This window comes from Helicoverpa armigera, chromosome 7 (genome assembly GCF_030705265.1).
Source record: "Helicoverpa armigera isolate CAAS_96S chromosome 7, ASM3070526v1, whole genome shotgun sequence".
NCBI lineage: Eukaryota > Metazoa > Arthropoda > Insecta > Lepidoptera > Noctuidae > Helicoverpa > Helicoverpa armigera.
In genome coordinates, this window is record NC_087126.1 from 10,594,986 (window position 1) to 10,619,771 (window position 24,786).

Below are 24,786 nucleotides of genomic sequence, written 5' to 3' on the forward strand. Positions count from 1 at the left end.
GATGGTGGCAACAGACAGCTTACTTAACTGTCAAAATCATTTAGACGTTGACCGTTCTCGATTTTCGGTTTTTCGTTTCGAAAGTTTGAAAACATGTTTGTTTATTTTCTTCCGGGCTTATTATTTATTTATTTTAAGTAGTGAATTAGTGTTTATATAAAATGAGACGAACGTATAGGTCTAAGAAAGACACCGGTGGTGGTGTAGACCGCAGAGATTTGTTATTAAACTTGGATGAAAAGAGTACAGCGCATGATGCGTTCTTTATACAAAATATCAAACAAACTAAGCGTGAACTATCTTCTATGGGGTCATCTAACGCTCTCGGAGTTGCTTCCAACCGCGTGCGAAAGAGGAAATATGTAAAAAGGATAATAAAAGAGGTCGAAACTCCTTGTCGAGAGAGTATGTCCCGATCGGCTTACTTGACTCCAGATAAGTCTATTCGTGTGAATGGGAAACCTATGGATCCTTTTGATATGCTGCTGAATTCATCACCTGTATGTCCCGTGGAAGCCCCACAAAGTAAGACTGAGTCTGTGACCAGCAAAGTGGAAAGTTTCAACAAAATTGTACCAAAAAAGTAAGTTTGTATTCCAAAAGTTATTTTGAAAATACTTCAGGTAGTTTTAATTACTAATACCTAGGCTTGTATTCATCTGTGTAACTACCAATAGTTAAATCTAGACTGATTTAGAGATTTGTATTTGAAAATCCTAAATGTATCAATGTTTTTTTCAGAGAAGGAAAAACTTACACAAGAAGAAAGCCAGTAAAACCTAAAAAAGTTAATTATTCAACTAGTGGCAGTGATGGTAATATATTTTTATTTATATCAATATCTAAAGAACAAGTTAAAATTACCCAAAAACTTAGTTTTAATATGAATTTTGATTTCATGAAGGCATTTTAAACCACAACTTATAAAAGCCTTCTAAATAAATGTTTCAAAATTCAAATGTGCAATTAACTGTATTAAAATTTCAGATTCTGACAAAGAGAATTCAGAAGAACAAGAAAATATCACCACAAACAATTCCAATATAAAGGCATATCAATTTCTTATAGAAAATGAAACCGGTCAGACTCCAAAAAGGATTAATGACTCCATAAATAATATAGTTAACAACTTATCTCTACTAAATAAATTGAAGCAGAAAAATAGCTTAAATGAATCTATGAAAAGGCCTTTAAGTTATTATAAGAATAGACTGAGTAGAAATATTCAATCACCTATATTACAAAAGTCTCCATTTTGCAGTACTCCGTTCAGAGCCAAGTATAGAGGTGAATCTATATACAAATTCTCACCAATTTCAGCTACAAATGATGATAATAGTCCAAAGCATACTACAGTAGTTGAAGATAATGATAATAGCATAGTTTTTGTGGGTCAGAATGACTCAGATAGTCCTAAAAACCCTAAAGATAATACTCAGGTAGATGCTGTAGATTTTGTTCCTAATAACAGTATTAAGAATGATGTAGAAAATGAAATGATACCTGATATAGATACAAATGTTGAGGTTTTAGATAAATATAAAGTTGAACATGAAACTCCTGAAGCAATTAGCAAAAGCAACACAACTCCAAGTGTTGAATTAAGTTCTCTACAAACTACAGAGGTAGAACCATTTCTTGGGTTTTCTAATCATGGAGATCAGGAAATTCTTGCTGTTGACAGTGTTCATAGTCTGTCACAGTTAGATGACAGTGTAAACAGCAATGATGTGACTGAAATACCAGCTAATGAAAGCATTCAAAATATGGAAGATTGTCAGTATGACAGTAATACTGAAACAAATAATGTAAAGGAAGATAATAATATGTCACTAGATTGTGAAAATGATGACAAAGATTCTTTGTATGATACATGCAATAGTGACCAAAGTTCTATTGAAGAAAAAGAAGTGGTAAGAGAACCAATTGTAAAGATCCATCGCATGGATGATTCCTCTTTTATGAGGTATTATGAGAAAATGAGTAATTTTGATAATGCTGAAAGTGATGGATCTCATGAAATTTCGAAAGTAGAAGAAAGTGACGAAGCTAGTAGCCTAGAAGAAGAAGAAATTAATGAGAATAATATAAGTGAAGATGACGAAATGAATTCCCAAGATGATGAATTTGCCAGTTTTGAAAATAGTCAAACTTCAAATGAGCAAATAACTGCAGATAGTTCTAGTACAGATTTGAATGAAGATAATATAATTGAAAATGAGGCTGACCATATTGATATAATTTCATCAAATGATGATGAAGGAGATGCAAATGATGACGAGAAATGCATCAGTTTTGTTACAACAAGGAGAAGAAATGAAGTCACAAATAACTCAATTATATCTATTTTTGATGATTCCTATGCATCATCAAGCACTGATTGTGATAAGACTGTTCTTAGCTATAATAGAGTACCCAAAACTGAAATTGTAGATGAAGAGAATACATTAATGGATATCAATGCAGATGACAAAGCAAATAGCGATGCTGATGATTTATTAGATAAAGTCCCTACTGAAGTTTCTCAGGAGAGAGAAGATACCAGAATATCATTTGTTACAACACGAAACAGCAATATTACAGATAGGAAAAGTTCTATAAGAACTAGAAAAAGTTCTATGAGACCAAGAAGAGATACAGTTTTGAGTCAAAGTAGTCTACTACCTAGAGAAAGTATGAGACATAGCCCAGTTGCTTCTAGAACAACATGTTTTGAGAAACCATGTATAGTACTCCAGCCTGGCAAGAAATGGGAGAGGTCTCTGAGTATTTACAGAAGAATGACAATGATGAATGATCATTTTGATCATTCCATTCTTGATGATGAACCAGTTGAGAAGAAGGGCAGGAAATATAGACAGAGTGTGATAAGCACTATGGAGATGCAAGAGTTAAATGGTGGGTGTATTTTAATTATTTTTTATCTGATTTTTGTACACCAAAAGTCATTATATTTTGGATGGTAAATTTCATAAGGAGTACACTTTCGATTATTTTCTGAAGTATAAAAACTCTTTAGTAAAGGTGATACTGGCACGTAACAAAGTAAATAATTATTTACAAAATGGAACAAAATTGACACTTCCATCCAAAGTTTCAGTGTAATGTCAGGTTTGTGTTTTATTCTACGAAAATTTTTATAAAAGTAATTTTATCGCTCTAAAGCATTGTGTATTTTCAGGTTCCCTACATAATGAATCAATCAATAGTCGCAGAAGTACATTTGTATCTAAGCCGAGTCGATCTACAATTCGAATTGTGAAAGTGAGTATTGGTAGAAAAAAATTACACAAATGTAGATTTTTGATTGCAAACTACATAATATCATCTCATTGCAGGATCCTGATATTTCTAGACTTAGTCTATGCAACACGACTGTATTTGATGACCTAAAAGGTAAGTTGCTATTTTTTCATTAGGATCCTTCTTCTCTGTTTACAACAACAAGAAACATGTAAATATCATCAAGTCTCACAGCCCTAAAATAATCTTTTCGGCGTTTTAAACCAAAAAGATAAATCATGATTTATTTCAGTAAATAATTATTACTATGCCACTACTAACTTATTTAACTGACAACATTTTTAGAAGTTTCTCTTGAAATTCTTGTGGCAACACTGAACATCTTTGAATTTCGATTCGTTCTCAATAATCTGTGGTCGTTCTGTGCATTTCGTGGAAGAAGACGCTGCGTGGTCTTTGTCCATAACAATTTTTATTTTATTTTTTATTTGTAACTGCGTGTTTCAAATAAAATAAGTGTACTCAATATTTAATACTATTATACAATAATAGTAGAAATAACATTTAATAAGTGACAATTAGTGATTGAACGCTAAACGAATTTGTGTCTGCCATTGCGTATCCGTAACGGGATAACAGCTTGGTTCTACGCCCTTTGTTCTAATAAAGTGTTAAAATAGCCAAGTGCATGCATCTTTCCCTGCAATACACAGGTTAGTGCTCAACTCGTGATATTTTACGAGTCGTAGATCTTGCCGTAGCGTGATTTCGTTGCGTCAACGAGACGATTACGCACGGGGGGAAAGTACGTACTTCCTACTTTGTGTCAAATGCCTTGGATCGTGAATGACGCGTTGTATTTTTCAGGATTCTTGAACGAGGAGTGTGATGATACTATTATCGAATTATCCAAACTCTCGATCGCTGATCAGACGCATGAGGTCACTGTATTAGATACCTTCCATGATACTTCGAACCGTATAGCTACAGCAAGGGATTACGTGTTGCGTCGATGCGGTCAAACAGACGCGATACAATTTGATGAATGCTATCCGGATACGTGAGTACCCCAATATCAATTTTTTTTTGCCTCCACCCTCAATAATATTTTTGAGGAAAGAACCAAATTGGCGGTTTAATAGGTCACTCAAATACAAGATGGTGGCATTGTTATTAAACATCTGTAAATTGTAGGTGTTGAGACAGATAAGTTGTTGTATGAATGACTGTGCCCTACATTTTAAAACATTAATATTCAATGACATACCAATATGAATTAGGTACAAATTGTTGCGCTGCCCTACTTTTGGGATATCAATGTGACTGACAATTTGATCTGTTACACAACTTTATACCACTGAAAGTAATAGATAATGCCATCTGAACCAAAAAAAATGGTTAAGTCTGAAGCAAAAAGTCTTTATGTAATCATTACTGTCTCAGCCGAGTGATTTAAGAGTTGAAGCAGAATAAAAGTATTCAGTTGGCCTTATTTAATACTTGCAAAGATTAAGTGAATACTAGTTTTCGCTGTAATATAATACAGTTTATTAATTTTAACTTACACTGAGTCATAGACTGTCTTGAATTGACCTTTCCAAGGTAAACTTAAAGTACAATGTCCTTTACATTTCATGTTTGTTGAATTTATCTACTTCATTATAACAACATAATACAGTATGTTATTGTTTGTTCATTACTCACACAAACTGCGAAGTAAGCTTGAAGGATGTTTTTTGTTTTTCCCTTGAAAGAGGAAAGACCAAAGAGTATGTATATGCAGGGTTATTCCATGCATTATAATTTTTTGGATTATTTTCTAACATTTGATAATTTATCTATTCGAGGAAAAAAATTACTACATATAATATTTATTAAAACAATTTAATTTAAATGCTCTATAATTCTATGCTGTCTCATATTCCGACAATGACAGGTAAGATTTGAGTGTTTATAGATGTTTTTGCAGTCAAAGGTTCAAAATAAAATTATATTCAACCTCTGTGCATGAAATCAATAGGGTCATTTCGCCTGTTGGCGACCATTTAGTGCAGTTGGCAAGTTTGACGGCGATAATAAAAATGCTCCAGCACTCATTTCCATGTCAAATTTGTATAATGTATTCCTTATATAGTCTATTTTAAGATTAACTTTCAGTTGTATTAGAAATATCTTACGTTTTCTATTTAAATCGATAAACCTCAAAATTAGGCGTTTTACCCAGTTTGCGTCCACAAAATCCAATTCGCGTCCACCCATGGTCCAGTTCGCGTCCAGTAGCTTAGAAAAGGAATATAGGGGTGATTTTTTTAAGAATTAATAAAGAAAGATTGTATTAGATCAATTTCTTTATTTAACAATAAACTTAATTATTAAAAGTCAACATTATCATCATTTAAAATTCACTTTAAAAAATAAAAATAATTCTTCTCAACATTGGTTTATTAAGTAACTTAAAATAAGATTAAACAGTAATTTTTTTATTAAGATATATACGTGGTTATAATTAAATTATAATTTAAATATTTAATTATAATTTAATTATAACCACGTGGTTATACGTGGTTATAATTAAATTATAATTTAAATATCTTAATAAAAAATAGAAAAATTATAATTTAATTAGAACCACGTATATATCTTCATAAAAAAAATATAATTTAATTATAACCACGTATATATCTTATTAAAAAAAATGTACTGTTTAATCTTAATATATTAAGTAATTTCATTTAAGATAAGTTCTTCGGATACAGGAAAAAAGAAGGAAAAGACAACATACACAGAAGAAGACTTAAAGAAAGCATTAAATGATATTCGAGAGAAGAATAAATCGATAAAAAAAATATTCAAAGAATATGCCTTGTCTGATAATTTATTGACTCAACAATTCTTTTAGTTGTATGTTTAGACAAAATTGTTATATTGTTTTGTTAATTTAATATGGCCAAAACTTACTATAATCACGCGGGTCTTTCCTGTGATTTTAGGGTAAAATTAACAGAACTGATTACTGTTTATTTTTCAAGTTGCAAAATTAATTGCCTAATTTTAAGTTACTTAAACCAATGTTGAGAAAAAATTTTTTTATTTTTTTAAAGTGAATTTTAAATGATGATAATGTTGATTTTTAATTTAAAATAACAAAAGAAATTAAAAAATTTACTGTTTAATCTTAATATATTAAACAGTACCAATGTTTTAATTATTTTTTATAAGCAAGTATTTAACGAAAACAGTGGACGCAATTTGGTTTATTAGTATAGAGGATAGTTTTAGTTCGCGTCCATTGTGGACGCAAAGTGGAAGTTTTGTAAAATTCGATGTAGTAATTCGCGTCCACCTTATTTTATTCGTTAAATATAAAAAACATTACCAAATTCATAAAAAACATTATACCTTTATTCATCATTAAACTGTAGAAATAGCTATCTATCCTAAAATTCACATAAAACAATATAAAACTTACCATCAAACACACCGCTGCACACTAATTTTTATCTAAAATTCAACGTGTTTGCGCTTTCTTGTTGAAGAGCCTAGACTAATTATTTTTTCTAAAAGGATTGGTTGGACGCACAGAACTTTTGTCTATCTGTGCGTGCCTCTTATACATTAACGTATTAGCGGTAATGATCTTTCGTTTGATTGGTGTGTTAATTATCTTGTTTTCGAAGTTTTTTTAAAGGAGATCGGCAAAATGGACGCGAACTGGGCGATGGTCGCGAACAGGCGAAATGACCCTACAATTTTAGCCACATGCATGAATATTTTATTCTGAAATGCAATGAATCATTATGTTGTATGCTAGTCAATGTTTAAAGCTATCTGCAATGAGTCTGCTAACCTAATTTCATTATCTCCAACAAGTTTCAACTTACATGCACTCCAATTTCAATAAGAGTAGTTTAAAACCTCATTTCATTGAAACATCAATGAGTATTTGTTCTGATACAAGGTTGTCCGTGTCACAAGACATAACCTTGGCGACTGACTTTGAACATCATATCATATTTAATTCAGCAAATGTTTTCACAAATCATTCATACACCATTTTTTGTGTCATTCGCAATTTGTTTGTACAATGCATGGAGTGAAAGTTACACAGTTGAACAAATCTTTGAATAATAAGTACAGTCTTTACCCGACTGCCAAAGAAGGAGGGTAATGTTTTTCGAGTGTATGTAAGTATGTATGTATGTATGTATGTATGTATGTCTGTTCCTTTGTGACCTCCTGTAGCCTAAACGGCTTGATGGATTTTGATGTATGAGGTATCGTTAGATTTGTCTTGATTACGGGAGTGTCATAGGATACATTTTATCCTAAAGTCCCACGGGATATTTTTCTAAATTTCCTTTAAAAATATGTATGCGGTATCATAAGATTCATTTCAATCACGGGAGTAATAATTAATATAGGATACGTTTTTTCTCAAAATTCCCACGGGAACATGTTAATTCTGCGTCAACGCAAAGCAACTCATGCGTTAGCAAGCAAAAAGATAGGGCGTGGCCTGGCATGCGGCGCGCGGCGCGGTGCGGAGGGGGATATGCTCGAGTATACAGCCGATAATCATAAGTAACATCACTCGTAATCTAAAGCCAAATGTCGTCGAAATAATTTAAAATGGTACTTACATATACATAGTCTTCTACATCTACAACATTTTCGTTAAATAAAACAGCTAAAAGTTATAAATAAAAATTATTATTAAAAACAAAATACCCGACTGCACACTAAAAAAGTAAAACAAGCCCCACAATAATATTGATCAATCAAATGCTAATTATTGATGGAAAGCATCGCAGGCGGGGACCACCTTGACCGCCACCAACGAAAATTCTGCTAAATGGTGCACAACCGAAATGACTATAAATAAGCCTCTGTTGGTCCCCGCCTGCGATGCTTTCCATCAATATTTAGCATTTGATTGATCAATATTATTGTGGGGCTTGTTTTACTCTTTTTTTAGTGTGCAGTCGGGTATTTTGTTTTTTAATAATAATTCTTTTATTTATTTTATAAATGAAAGCACAGACACGAAATAAAAAATAGAGAGTATGAGCGAATGTTTGTTCTGTAATTATGTTCATCAATTTGTAAAACACTTGTGTATTTATTTGCTTTCCTGATAAATGATAATACAAGCAAAGTTAATTTCTTGGAATTTCATAATTCCTTGTAACTGTTGTATCATATTTTATGCATGAATATTAATGTTTTAGAATTGATAATTCAGTCATTATCACATAAAACACCAATTAAATGTTGCTGGTTTTCTGTCTATGCAATACTGCACATAGACAACCAATAGAATAGGCACCAAGAAGGTTGTAACCTTACGTTATTTTGTTTTAATAACACAGGGTATTGAAAAGAGTTTTTGATATTTGTTATTGGATATCATGGACTGCTATCTGTCTCACAGTCATAATATTAATATAAACACACCTAAGGTTCCATCCTAATCTAATCAGGAAATGTATATAGTGAATTCAATTTTATTTGTTTGTATAAAACAATGCTTATCATTATTAGCACAAGTTGTTGTAAATGGCAATGATTGTTCTAGTAACATTTGAGATGATATTTAGCTAGTCTTAGATTCAATATTGCTAGGCTTTGCATTTGATCAATTATGCAATATTGTTTGTGAAATATACATTGTGTAATAGATGTTAGATACCATGTAACTTTAGATATACTGGATGATTTTTGCAATGGATAACAAACCATCAAAGGCTACTTTGTTACCTGTGGAATTATGTTTTCATGACAACTATAATATTGCCTACATACCATAGTTTTTTCAGTTGCTAAAATTCGTAATACTATCTAGTGATAGTTTTTCTTTTTCAAGATACAAGTAGGCAGTAAATCTTTATAAAGGTCAATTTTCCACAATCATCCAGCATATCTGGCGAGCTTACACTCCCACATTTCTATAACATGTCCTTAAATTGTAGGGTGTTGAAAAACTGCCACAAAATCGGCGAAGGGGTCTACGGCGAAGTGTTTCTGTGGCGTGCAAGAGATGGCCGGGCTCGCGTGCTGAAGATTGTGCCCATTGCAGGAACGCTCAAGGTCAATGGGGAGAGTCAGAAGGACTTCCACGAGATCATATCTGAGATTGTGATTGCTATGTAAGTATTTTTTTCTTTACTAGATTTGATAAACATGTTTTGAGCGTATTTTTCGAGGATTTTCGAAAAAAATATCTTATACATTTCTGAACAGCTTTCAGTCACCCATCTGAAGTTATTCACATTTTTTTGCTACTCATAATTTAGTTAGAATATGGGATCCATATCAATTTCACCACTTTAAGTCAGTCCAATCAGTAAAGTTGAACTCAATTGAGGTCATTGTCCTGAGTCCTACAGATCAAATTATTTTTCAAACACTATTCCTGATTATACATTCGAATATCTATACCTACATATTTCATAACTATACAAAATGTTGGTATTTATGTCCAATCAGTTTGAAACAGATGTCTGCTATCAATTTACCCTCGATATTCAGTGAACAGTGTCTCGTGACTCGATGACCGACCGTGACACACACGTGAACGACTGTTCAATGTACAGTAATGATATACTGCAGGAAATTTTGTCCTTTGTCCAATGTATGCGCCAAAAAATACTGCAAAGGTTGTAGGAAGTCTTGAAGGATATATTAAAGCAGCAAGCAACTATAGGACATTATTTTCTTCCCTGGTTCCCAATTGAGTTGGGGTCGGCGCAAATACACGACATGTCAACTAAAATTACATTCATTTTGAAGCAATATTACTCGTACCATTCGTTCCCGACAAGTCTTTCATTGAAATGTTAGACAGATACAGTCATACGATAACCCAACTATATTTATATTAAACATACATACATATATCATACTTCCGACGCTTGTCCTAAATGCTAAAAGATTGGTACTGATAACTCTTCCAATAGGTTCGCCCAACATACGGAGCTCGTCAATTTGTTATTAGGTCAACGCGAAGACTTGAATGATCTCTATTGTATCGTATCGGCTGCTAAACTACAGTTTGTATAACCTTTGACATTACAGTCAATAATGTAAGCTTTAATCGCGATGTCACGTGTTTGACAATATATCTCCTTAACTGTATTTCTTTGTAAAAAGGAGTAATTCTATGATTGCATTAGCATATAAAGATGAATTTGAGGTCAGAGATGTCTTCAGCTATTCTCTATGAGGTCATACATGCAGTTATGAGCCCAGTAATAAATTGCAAGTAGGATAGGGTAATTGAACGATCATAAAATCCAGTATTCAAAACCTTGTAGAATACTTAAACGGCTATTTGTAACAACATTTGGCTCTCAATTCAAGGATTTTCACTGATTGCTTCGAATAAGGGCACTGTAATCCTGTCTCGGGTTATTTTAAATCGAGTTTTTGAGCTCAATGTCACCAACACAAACTGTGGTAGATGTAATTTTCTCGAACATACACGTAACGATTGGAGTCATTTGTAAGACTTTCACTTTGAAAAAAATCGAGCGTCTTTGTATTCGAAATTGTTGCAACATAGTGATTATGAAATCGTTCGACGTTCTTTACTGCAATGACTAACAAAAATAAGGGGAAATAATATGAATGTACCAATTATTGGTTTTATTGACTACTAGAGCTTATCTAGTCTGCCGATATTTCTCTTATCGTAATTTGATTATTTTTCGATCATAATATTAATGTCCTTGGTCATTAAATTGGCGTAAACACTTCCTAAAGATACAAATCATTTTTAACTATCATTAGACATCTATATAATTAACTAATTATCACAGTTACCAAGAAGCTATCGTTGTAAAATCTAGGTCATTTTATCAGTTTCATGAGTACATTTAAATTCTAAATACCTACGCGTTTGTTAACGTTATTCATAGCTGCGTTTGTGACCCATTTTCCTTGAAAATGAAACATATCGTTTGCGACTAATCAATGCGTCGCGATCTTGAACAGAATGGCTCACTTCCGCATTACGGCTTAGCAACTCGTTTTATGTAATATTATTAATTCAACACTTATGTATTCTCGTGTATTTTATGTATTGGACTTTGTACCTGATCTAGACACACGGCAGTGTGTCCGCCAAGTTCAAGCAAAAAAAGCGACACACCGGCCGTGGGTTATATTACACGAACCATTTCGGGCCAAATTCGACCCCCCTATAACTGAAAGAAGAAAGAAAGAAGAAGAAAGAAAGAAAAACCATTTATTTTACACACAAATGACGCAGAAAACGAAACACACACAAATACAAACAAATAAATCTAGGGACAAAACTAACAGTAAAACAAAAATAAAAGCGCTGCAGCTGCGTCACTTATGCGTGAAAAAGGGGCAGCGCTCAGCATAAATGCTGTGTCACGCACACGCAGGCACGAGACAACAGCGCTGGTTTTCAGCGCTGACCCACACCTATTTTATTAACTCAAAACCTATTTTATTTACGCACATCAAATTTCTAGTATCTGTTGAGACCCCCTCACTTATCTAAAATACAAAATTTCATTAATATACCTATTGTAGGTCTTGAGATATTGACGTCAGAAAATCGCTATTTTTACTATACACTCACTGACTGACTGACTGACTGACTGACTGACTGACTGACTGACTCACTCATCAAAAACCTAGACCACTTCCAATGGTCGTATTGACTTGAAATTTGGCATGGAGGTAGGTCTTTATGTCAAGGTAAAGGGAAAAATCTGAAAATGGCCAAGTGTGAGTCGGTTTCAAAATAATGAAGGTGTTTTATACCCGGTGTAAATTTATACCCCTAAGGAACTAAAACGAACTAAATTTATCTATACATATTTATATAATATATCTTCGAATGGTACAAAGGTTTGTATTTAGTCAAAGTAAAGTAAAAATCTGAAAACGGCCAAGTGTGAATCACTTTCGAAAATAACGAATGTGTAACTTTGATCCACGAACATAATATATGATAACATGTCATGTCAGTCAGTTGGTAAATCTAGTCATAGTTAATCTAGTTCATTTCTTTGTAAGAAACATAGTGCATATTAAAGAATCTAAAAGATAGTATAAATGAGACATTACTTTAACTAACTTCATCATAAGAAAAAAATAAAATAAACAACCTTACAAAAATAAATGAAATCCCACCCAAAACAAAAATGTGAAAGACTGCCAAGTTCGATAATATGGGAATGCTTCGCCTATAAAAGAAGTTTCATACACCTTGTTATAAACCTACTAAACGCAATGAATCAAGTATTAAATTTTCTATTAAAACTTGCCAAGTAATCATCATTAAAAAGTAACTATTTTTAACTGAGGTATGTGTATGGAACTTGGTACTTATTCAGATCTCACTTCTTTTATAGGCGAAGCATTCCCATATTATCGAACTTGGCAGTCTTTCACATTTTTGTTTTGGGTGGGATTACAAATAACATAAGCTGTGATTTTCCCTGGTTATTGTTATGTAATCATATTTTGAAAAGTTTTTGGAAAACGTGAACAGTTTTGGGTTATTTTTGCTTTTGCGTTGAATGATTGTTTCGCAATAATTTTGGAAGGTCTCGTTTTAACTTCCGTCTTCGTCATTAATAATTGTGTAGATATGATCTTATGTAATGTTTTCATTAAAATACCTCGTACATTTAATTAATGTATACTCTGAGTATCTTATATATCTTGATGATTTATTATGAAATAAACAAGTCAATAAGTACACGTGTACTGAGCATTTAATGGTCTGGAATCGTGCCCAATTCATGGCGAAATGACGAATAAATTAATGGAATATCATTTGTTTAGTTTTATCTATGGTGACTGAAGCTTGTTTTGGTTGCCATACATTTATATGGTTACATTGTTACCTGCCTTTTTCAGGAAGTGTTTATGAACATGTGAAATTAATAAGAATGTCTTTGTTCACAGGGAATTGAGCGCACTACGCGCTCCCATAGCCGAAATTAATCGCCATTTTGATGAAGGGAAGGACGTTGAGGCGCTCGATCTGCACGCTATAGAGAATGCCACTGATATATTTAATGAGGTAAGTCAATAATTTAATTTTAATTCTTCTAAAACCATGTAAATAAGGAAGTCTGAATACAGTGCTCAAATTAGGTGAAAAATTTCAGTCTTATCTCAGAAATTCCGACTACTAAGTCTTTGTTTAACCAACTGACTTTGACCTCCATTCATTATAACCTTCGTTTCAGTCTGAATTATATTCAGTAATTATGTTCTACGAATCTAATTCGCTAAGCATTCAGACTACAATACTCATTTGTCAGCAACCTCATTCAATCTCGCATTATAACTCTTTGGTCAGTTCATAAGTGCAGCCATGACGTAACGCCTTCGAAATACGAGACCAAAGACAATGGGGAGTTACGTAACGTTATTGTGATCAACTGAGATGTGAATTATTGGAAAACGACAAATGACGCGACTTATCGCATAGTAACTGAGTGCATTCTTTGATATATTTCTTACTATAGATATAGATAAACAGACGTGCGTAGATAAAGTTGTAATTGTGAAGAAATAAGGTCCGAAGTTCGTTTGATAGTCACGCACAAGTAGTACCCCTTTCCTGCTAGAATCTGGATGAATAAAAAAATCTGTTTGATCAAATAACCATGCCCAAAGTATCGATCTCAAATAAATATTTGTGCGACCTACAAATATTTACCCAGACACAATTGAACTCTCAGAAAGCAGACGCCGCTCAAATTAGGTCGAATAAGTCAATACTTTCAAAGGTCACAATCTCTATTACCATTTTCTTCCCAACAACTCATAACACGTAGAATATGAACAGTATGAAGGTGAAATGAAAAACACTACGTAGTCTATAATCTAACTACAGTCTAACACGTGTAAACTCACTATCGAGCGTAGTATCGTTGTTTTGATAGTGCCAATACGCACTAATTGAACTCTCATATCTATACTATTGTTTATGCATAGTGTGGGATAATGTTTATTGCTTGCTGGTTGTCAGAGTGTCCCCATTTCAGTTAATAATGACGCCAATTCACGGGAAAACTGAACCATTTATTTGTCTGACGTCCTTTGTTCGGAGAAGTTATTTTGATATTTCGTTTTCCTCTTAATAATATAGAAGATGTAAACTCCAATTTCTGGGTTGTATACCTAGGTATTTTTCTCAATGACCTGAGTTGTTCTTGGGTATTTTGGGAAGGTCATTAACCGATGTTCATTGGTCCTGAATATAATTAGTGTATCAACTCGTCTTTGGAACGCTCCAAGCATTCCAGACATTCTTCAGATTTCGAAATACACTCGTGCATGAGCATCGTATCTTAAACATGACAGTCGCTTAAAGGTAGAATTCCGTGGATAGCGGCTACGACAGCCGCGCGCGGCTTACGACAGTCGTCAGCCGCGCGCGACAATAGTCAACATATGAAAATGTATGGCGCCGCTGCCGAGGCCAGCGACAGTCGCGCGCGGCCGACGAATTTCGTGAGCCGCGCGCGGCCGTATGCATCTCAACATGCTCTAGCGCTTAATAACATCTATAGAATTTTAGTAAAACCAGAATTGAATTGTTTTTTATTTAGTCGGCAAAACTACCTTTTGTTTTCATTACAATACAAATGCTTTTGAATCAGTATTTGGTAGTATCCTTCATCATTTCTACTTTTTAAAGATAGGGTAGATTGGTAATCTATTTTCATAATACAGCCACAGCAACACGTCATCCTCTTCTTCTTCAAGGATATCAATTAGCACTTCGACTAGAGGGAACGGACGAACAAAATCGACTAATTTCAAGACAATGCCGCGCGCTTACGAGTTCGTCGGCGCGCGACTGTCGCTGGCCTCGGCAGCGGCGCCATACATTTTCATATGTTGACTATTGTCGCGCGCGGCCGACGACTGTCGTAGGCCGCGGAATTCTACCTTAATGATAAAGGAAATAATGCGGATATCTCAGCCAATGGAATTCACAAGTTGTTCCCCTAATTTTATTCTCTGTCTGTGGCCCTTTTTACCTGTTATCCCCGGGTTTTTGATCTTTTGAGATTTATTTTACCTGCTATTATTTGTACGTCATCTTTGCCCTTACAACGCTTTTATTTCTTTCTTACTTTTATACTATCTTTTTTTATTATCAGCCAATCGTCTAGTGTTGTAATAATAAAGAAATACCTGCCTTATCTCTATAGGTATGATAAATAGTTAAAAGTCAAGAGAGTAAAACTGATTATTTAATCTATCATCACGTTTTTGAGCGATAAGCTTAGAAACTGCGGGTGTGCATGCAACGATTCTACTTTACATGCTGTTGATACACGGATGCCTTATTTAATATCATTATCGTGAAAGTAGGTACTTATGTTGTGGAGTTTTCACTGTAATATAAGAAACTCTTGCTCCATTAATAACAGTATTTTTTATCCTGGTAGGCACTTTTTGAGGGCAACCACAGGCTACGATAACTTCCCCTAATTAAAAACATTTAAAAAGGGCTCAAAACAATAGCCCATTATCAAAGTTCTTAAACAACAGTTTTATCATAACATGAACCATAACAAATCCCAGAATGTGCCTAACATTCGTCATGGATCCATTTAGCATAAATCATAAAAACCTATAGCCGTACAGAATGAGGTCATAACGAGCGCGCGTCATATGCCACTTCTAGGTAAAATGAATCATCGGAACACCACGTGAAAAAGTTTTACTTTCCAAATCAATGAATCATTATTGTGTTCACGAAATAACGTCTGTTTGTTTGATAACGTAATTAGGCCGCGCTGTTATCAAAGACATCCCTATATTGATACAGCTGGCGCATAATTGGCGTTTGTAAAACCAATTATATAAATTATGATTAAAACGAGTTTTTTTTGCTTCTTTTTTTAAAATACGCTCATTGTTTGAGTTTCATTCATTATGCGGTAGGTCTTTGTAGGTTGTTTAGTTTTTGTATGAATGCGCGGTGCATTTGGCTTGTTGCCAGCCAGAATTTTAGATCCTGGCACGAGTATTTAGAGGTTGTCTTTGTGCGATTGTTCTGCGCTTTTCTTAAAATAATTAAAGTTTACATTAACTTTGGAAATCACCGCAATGCGCTTTATGTTTAAGAATGAACATTGTTTAGTATTCAAGCCAAATATTCAAAGCCATTGTATGATAGTGATGACCTTATGCCTCGGATATTGCGGTTCTCAGAGGATACTAATGGATCTTAATATTCCTTTTAAACACGAATGGCAATACTAAAAATAAAAACAAGTGTCGATTTTCCTGTCGTTGCTAGGATATCCACCTCACGTAACTGACATTTTACCTCAATGCAGGATATCTATTTAAATATTCCGCATAGCAACACCGGCAACAGGTTGCAAGCCCGTAAGACGCACATGTTACTTCCTTTCATCTAAAACGCGATAAACCGACTAATGCGAACAGCTGCTGCGCAATTTTTTTCTTTATTTTGACAAGTGGGTCTTACGTTTTTATTGGCTACCGGCAATTTCCTTGCATCTAGCTTATGTTGAGTTTGTTGTTCTACTCAACACGTTTGCAGTTTAGCCGTTAGATTTTGTTTACGTCCTTTTCCTTCTGCGTAACTTTTCCTGCAATCAAATACTTCTTATTTGTCTCATGGGAGGTTGGTCATCTTTGACCTAAAACCGAATCCAAAACACCCTATAAAAGCTTGGCTATCGGTGAGTGATATGCTTTATTTTGATAGCCCTGTAAAAGCGGAGCGTGCCAGATAGTTTATTTACGGAAAGAAAAACAGTTCTGTTTATCAAAGTAATTTAGAATCAGTTTATCGCTCTTAAAGTTCTATTTGCATACAATTTTTATACAACGAGCCACCCAGAAAAAAACTATCCTACGTTACTTAAAATGTTCCAGATTTTAGGGAAAGAAACAGAATTTGAACAAGACTTTAGTGGAAGGTATACAGAATTTATTTTCCACATTAATTTGGACCACTATCCTGCCAGACACTATACCCCTTAAATAACCCGTTTCGTTCCTATCTTTACGATAAAATTGGTCTTTTGTAGGTGCTAGCCGTGAGGTGCGTATACGGGAGCTACCCCGCTCGTTTGCTGGACCTTTGGGACCTGTACGACGAGTGCAAAGGTTCTGAGAACGACAACCCCGCCATACTGCCGGCAGACCAGCAGTTCATTGTGCTGGAACTGGCGAACGCGGGCCAGGACTTGGAGAGCTACCAGTTTAATAACGCTGAACAGGCTTATGCCTTGTTCCTGCAGGTATGTTTGTTTGTGCCTTTATTTTATGTTGTTTTGGACACGTGGACGATCAATTAAATTGCGCAATATTGGCGGGCTGACACAGTGTAGTTTCACTATAAGACATGTCATTGACACGAAAGAAGAAAAAGAACAGTAAAAGTGTTGTGCAATAAAAAAAAGTCGCTAAAAATTCACTGCTATACAGTCATTTCGCGGAAGGCATACTTGAAGTAGATTTTGTATAAGACGAGTGTGCTGATAACGGGAAAAATACCAGAATGGTCAAATTGACTCCAGTTTTTGAGAAAAACGCTTCTAACATTTTCCATAAAATGCTTCAATAAATGGGCCAAAAGATGTATTTAAAATTTATTTTTATTGTTTACCTTTACAAAAATACACAAAAATAATAATAGTTTGGGGTACCTTTAACTAGAATAAATAAATGAAGATCATGAAAAACTCTTCCTTTGGGATTTTCTCTTATTTACTTTGTTTTGAAAGGAAAAATGCACTTTAACACAAAACAACCGATTTATAACTGATAACTTCAGGGTCTGATAGCTATAAAGTTAAGTTGTTGCAAATAAATCCCTGAAAAAATAACAAACGTAAGTGAAAACAAATCAATGAACTACAATGTTTGTAGGGTAGTTTGAAATTTTTTTTCTTTTTATCTCAATAACCAGAGTGAATCAAAAATAAATAAGCATGCAGCGTGAAGGTCTAATATGAGTATTAACAAAAACCATTAACAAAATCCCTGCCGCAGATTTTTTTATTTTTTTTGTATAGCAGTGAAATCATTGCGCAATTAAATTGGTCGTCTCTAGGCTGTCCTTTAGGCTAAGCATGTTTTTTTTTTAGTTGCAATGTTGTTTTTTTTAGTTGTGTTTCTAAATTGTTTTTTTTTTGTAATACCTATAATATTGCACAATAAAGTTGTAAGCTTTTTTTGATATAAGTACACAATTCACTTGCGTCTTATTGTTGCATAATCGTTTTCATATTGCGCAATAACATTGCAGGTGTATGGCACGCCGAACAATGATTTTGTGAATAAAAAAATGTAGTGCTAAGTTTTATTTTGATTGATTGAATAGAAACTGACTTTTATGACTGTAATAAATTGATGGTCGTGTAAATAGAAAGTTGACATAATGCATTTGTTTTCTCATATTGGCGCCATATTTGTTTGGTGTTGCCATCTCCAAACAAATAAAAAAAAAAATGATGAGTATTTTAAAGAGATGGTTTACAGTTTTTTTTCTTATAAAGAGACGAGTACTTAGTCGAAATGTTTTTATTTATTGTGTTTTTTTTCTTTGTGTTTTTTTTTCAGCGTGTCAACTGCATGCAAGCAGCCGCCACGGAAGATAAGCGATATTCTAGTATCAAGTTGTTTGCGTATCTTGACTAGATTATCACTTATCCTCTGAGGTCGCTTTCGCCCGCTTTACATGTGTACCAGTGTGTGGACTTTTTATTTTTAACTTGTTTTTTTTTTTTGTAAGCATGTGTATTTTCTAACTTTATTTTGCATTGTTATTTTTTTGTTGTTATTTTGTGAGGTCTGTAATACGGAAACTGGATTAACGTTTCTTAAAATGGCCTTGCTGATCTTAACTGTGATTATTTTGGGGCCATATTCAACGGCCCCAAATATGTGCTCAAGAAAGTAAATACTTTTCAGAACTCCATTTCTGTAATGCAGAGCTAATGAATTTTTGAACCGACTCCAAGAAGGGAGGTTCTTTCTCAAATGTGCATATTTTTATGTTTGTTTACATTGTTTTTTGTGTAATATTTGTAGTATTCATCATATAATTGTATTGCATTTAATTATGTTTATTATATCTTGTACTTTCATCGTCAGGTTGCGTATGGTTTGGCGGTGGCAGAGGAGGCGTTCCAGTTTGAGCACAGAGACTTGCACTGGGGCAACGTGCTTATAGCGCCTACTGAGCAAAAGGTAAGACATCTTTTATTCATCAATAAAACGGTTATAGACCCATTTCTCCTCAGGTACCTAACAATTTGCCCAATATCGATAAAAAGGTCTTGAAATACACAATACCATTATAATTGGGATTTAGACATGAGGAAAAGCGTAAGAGTGAAGACCAAGTTAATACCGCATTTATATATATGTATTTTTATTAATTTGATTTTTTCCATTACATATCTGCTTTTAAAAGTTAGGAATTAAAAGAGTTATAACTACACTGAAAATCCAATTCAACATCAAAACTATCAATGAAATCTAGTGAAAACAAAACCCAACACCAAGACATGGAAAGCTAACTTACATCACAAAAGTACCATTGTCTGTCATATCATTACGATATGCATTGTACCGAGACTTCGATTTATCGGTATATCGCCGCGCCCACTAATGTCACTCGATCAATTGTCTTTCATATAGAGGTACCTACTTTATCTGGTGTTTTTATCTAAGTGCTTTTCAGTAGGAATTAAGGTCTAGACTGATTGAGAATGCTTGAGACAGTAATTAGATTCAGTCTGATGGGTGTGTGGCTAAGATATTATGATAAAATTGTCGCTCTGTTATAAAAAGGCAGTTTGACAAGCTTACTTACCGAATCTGGTCTTGCCGAGGGGTATTGAGTTTACAGGGTGTCTGGGTTGAGGAGGTCAGATAGGCAGTCCTCCTTTGTGAAACACTGGTACTGTATTCGGTGACACTGGAAGCTGACCCCAACATTACAGAATCTGGTCTTGGGTAGATAATCTGGCGAATATAAAAACTATCATCAGAATTTGCTAAGTCATAGTGTTACTTTCTCTATATAGGAGTAGCAATAGGCGAAATTAATTCATTAATCACTCGTTTCTTCCATATTTTCTAAATACATTCAATATTGAGATCTTACACACATTGCGTTGTTTGAACAATACAATGTTAAATTCGGCCTAGCTATTTTGGAAATACAATAACAAACGTTCACTGACGCATGAACCGCTTACAATGAACATAAGTGTATTTAATTTAATAATGGGTTTTCCCTCTAGCTTTAATAATATTTAATTAGTATAATAACATCGTGGTAGACAGTTGCCAAGAACGTAAATAGTTAGCTGTCAGCAACGTAAATAGGTAGCGACTAAAAACTTCTTTTCCTCAATTGCCATATCATTAGGTATGCCAGAATAAAAACGGGTATTCCATTTTTCGAATTTCAAATTGCGCGCCAAAACTACCAGGCCACATTGTGTCGTAACCTTTCTTTGCACCAAGAACGGTTATGACCTTGCCGAAAGACCAGTCACCTTTTAGGGAGGTGGATGACTTACCGGACAAACGTCTAGTCTACCAGGCACGTTGTACCAACCCGGGGTGACGGGTCAACGACCTCACCCAGATAGCCCCTACGAATTTGTACTCTATCGATAACAATATCCTAACGTTTTCTCCCACAGTTACTATACGAGAATATTGATATTTATATTTTTAAATAAGAACAATAGTCTTAACAAAATGTGGGAATTTTCTTACGAGTGTAAATGTTATGCATAACAGATATATTATTTACGATAATATTATAATATTGTGAGTACAACTCATCATCATCTTTCGAGCCTTTTTCCCAACTATGTTGGGGTCTCAGTTGTGGTCGACTTGTTTTCCAGTACGAGTCTAGACTTTCTTCATGCTATCATGAGTTATCTATTTAATTTTAGCTGATATATCAGCATACTCTGATTTACTACTATCAACAACAATATAAAATAAAGATAATGATAATGTCCGACCGGTAATGTGATATTTAGATAACCTTGTCTAAAGCCACCTGCTTTATTTATTTCTAGAATCATTCTTAGTCATGATTTTTACAACGAAAGTCATATAAATTACCTTTAATCATTTTACTCTGGTATTAACAAAAATATTTTAAAATTATGAATCAGAGATAGTAAAATGTATCTAGTATGATTGGATATAAGTTTTTTTATTACTAAAATATTGAAGGCCTCTGGTTTAACCTAAATTATTCAAGTTTCCAGTAAAGAAAGGCAGACGATTTTACGCATGTCATCTAGATTCGACCTTCAAGGTTGCCGAAAGAAAGGTTACAGGTTCAAGTACCAGCCTTCATTTCAAGGTCATTTCACTGTGCCAATACTTGCGGGTCAATGGTATTCATTTATTTTAGGGACTCGTTGATTTGCATATTACATTAGGCAAAGTGCTCTAGTTAACAATGTTTTAAAAATAATGTCTTGGCAAGGAGTATTAAATTAAAACTTTGATTTGATTTTCTTTACCTAGACTGAAAATGCGTTTCTTTAGAAAGTATTTCATTTAATAATATCCATGTTTTTATGATTGTGGAATTTGCTATGGCAATATTTATAATTATTTTATATTTGTAAATAAATATGATTAACATATTTTCATAAATAAATACTGTAACTGTCTAGAAATGTTGATGGTATTGTTTTTATGTTGAATCTTATGTCATAAATGCAAAATTAATTATCTGTCTTCAGTATTCAAATACCTATTGTTTTCATAGCATCAACTTTTTATGAAATCCATTTATTGACATAATAAATGCTTGGAAAACATACCTAGTTTATGCTTAGACGTGGGCTTAAGAAGTACAGAAGAAGACATCTTGGTACTCCAACCCCAAATTGATCTTATAGCACCAAAGACAGTTTCCGCACAGACTGGACACAAACAGCTGTCGATAGGGGAAGCTTGGGAATGAGGGTAAATATGGGGTATGGCTATGGGAGAAACTTTTGCCCACCAGTGGAACTGCATAGGTTAAATAACACACATACACAACAAACACACACACACACGCACGCACGCACGCACACATAATAGGATAAGAATATGTGTTAATTTACATGTTAATTTATGTATTTAATAAAACTAAACTAGGTAATAATGATAAGTACTGCAAACCTCTCCTACCTCTTTATGCTGTGCCCTACCGGGTCCATATTGTTTAAACTTTTTAAAAATACCACCTGTATCACATATGGAACGCAAATAAAGAATTGAATTGAGATTACTTAATTAACATTTTTGTTGGTCAGTTCGCAACATTCGTTCTCCGCGGGCGTTCTCACCGGGTGCCTCGCTGCGGCGTGTCGGCCACGATCATCGACTACTCGCTGTCGCGCGTGTCGCTGCCGCTGGCGGGCGGCGAGCGCGGCGCTGTACAACGACCTGGCCGCCGACGACTCGCTGTTCGACGCCGTCGGGGACTACCAGTTCGAGGTGTACCGCCTCATGAGAGATAAGTTGGGGTAAATATCCTTCACACTTCAGTTTTATTGGCTAAATTTGCTGTAAAGTTAGCTACGTTGACAAGTTAGCCGGTCAAATATCACTGACTAGCCAGTGGTAGCCATCTGCGTCTCGCGGGAACTACTTCGTCCAGATAAAAAAATTCCCGCTGTAGCCTGCGTCGATAATTGGGCTATTTAAGAATGAAAAAAAAAAATACTTAGGATTAGTAGTCCCTCAGATTAGAGTTGAAGGAAATAAACTCTTCAGTTTTTTAATATTAATACATAATAAGATGGGTAAAGCATACTCATCATCATATTATCAGAAGTCAGGTAAACATTCATAGCCGTCGTCAATTCATTTATGGAGACATGCATTGGCAAGCATGCTCTGTAAATAAAATATAAAACCAAGATTAGGTATAGCGTATTATGACATGACCTAGTCACGAGATTTTGAAATCAAGATCACAACATCAATCCATAAATTGCAAAACCTATATTTTAGCAATACACAGTGGGGAAGGCCCCAACCATTAATGCATTTACCAACATCCTGCTCATTTTCCTCCCTCAAGACGTAACTTAGCCATGAATAAAACATGCTATGATAGCTATATCCACGTGTAGCAAAATGTATAGATACGTCACTAAATGACGCATGCTTTACAACGATTGCATCTGATTACGTTGAAATAGGATCTTTGACACATGCAAATATTTACTGATAAAGCTATGCTGCTTTATCAATGGCGTTATTGGTTTAATAGTGATGAAAATCTCGTTTATGATTATGTAAATGTGATGCAAGATCCATACTTATTTTCCATAATTATAATTATTTTCTAACGAGTTACCGCTTGCAGTTCTAACCCTAGACCTGTATGCTATTCCAATTATTGGAATCCAATACATAAGCTATTTTACTACAGTCAAGTTTCATCAAACTCGATCCAGCAGTTTTTTCCATGAAAAAGGAATAAACATCCATACAAACTTTCGTTTACGTAATATTAATAGGATATTTATCTATTTGTTTACAGAAATGATTGGAAGAACTTCGCGCCCTACACGAACATCCTGTGGCTGCATTACACTGTTGATAAAATGATAACGGCCCTCCGCTACAAGAGGACAAACACGAAGATTCACAAACACTACATTGACAAGCTCAAGGGAATCAAGAGTAGAATACTAGATTACGGCAGCGCGGCGCTTTTCGTGCTCACAGACAACGAAATATAAAACGAACAAACTATGATAATATACAAAACAATTTCATATGTAAATTAATTCAAACTAGTCTTTAATAATGGTTTTAATAAACTGCTGCTATTGCTATAAATCTGACATGACAATGAATCGCATAAATTATAATAATGTAAATAATGTTTGCTTTGATAAATTCGTTGAAATGATAGACGCTAAAAGAGTTACTTACAATGTTGTCGCATTATTAGAACAGTATCAGAAAGGTGCCTTTTTAGATAAGGTAGTGCCTTTGTTCACATTAATAAATTCATATATTGTGTTCCGAAAACTTGGTTTTATTTATTCTGTCACAAAATGTGTGTTTTGGCCTGATCTCAACTATATCCGGAGTCCAGGAAGATGTCACTTGCACTCAAATTGGTTATCACGAGGTTTTGAAAGCCAAGGATTTTTATAAAAATTTCATCATGATTGGTTCAGCTGTTTTCCACTATAAAGCCGCTTATACAAAGACGCCGAATATGGTTCACCCACGGATAATGAATTCTGTTCCATGGTTAAACCTTTGGATACACGGCCCTGCTTTATACTATGTCGTCTGGCGTTCACTAGACGTCCACTAGTCTTCTGCTTGCAGCCTTTTGTGGACCGTGCCAGTGATGCTAGGATGCCCTGGCACCTGCATTGCATACAGGGATTGGGATGCAGTGTGTTATTTAGGTAGTCTTAAAATATTGGCCATATGATTTTTTATTGTGCCGATATCGATTTGACGATTTCAACATTTCCTAGC

General features: G+C 34.3%; 1 protein-coding gene across 1 annotated transcript; it reads left to right on the forward strand.

The window, feature by feature from the left end:
- Window positions 1–53: 53 nt before the first annotated feature.
- On the forward strand, window positions 54–24,321 carry LOC110372369 (uncharacterized). The gene is given in 13 exon segments (XM_021329008.3): window positions 54–583; window positions 742–815; window positions 988–2,898; window positions 3,182–3,264; window positions 3,339–3,396; window positions 4,111–4,303; window positions 9,213–9,389; window positions 13,192–13,309; window positions 17,319–17,531; window positions 19,390–19,485; window positions 22,587–22,690; window positions 22,692–22,799; window positions 23,825–24,321. Coding segments are annotated over 13 exon segments (3,759 nt in total). The 5' UTR covers window positions 54–161; the 3' UTR covers window positions 24,027–24,321.
- The last annotated feature ends 465 nt before the right edge of the window (window positions 24,322–24,786 follow it).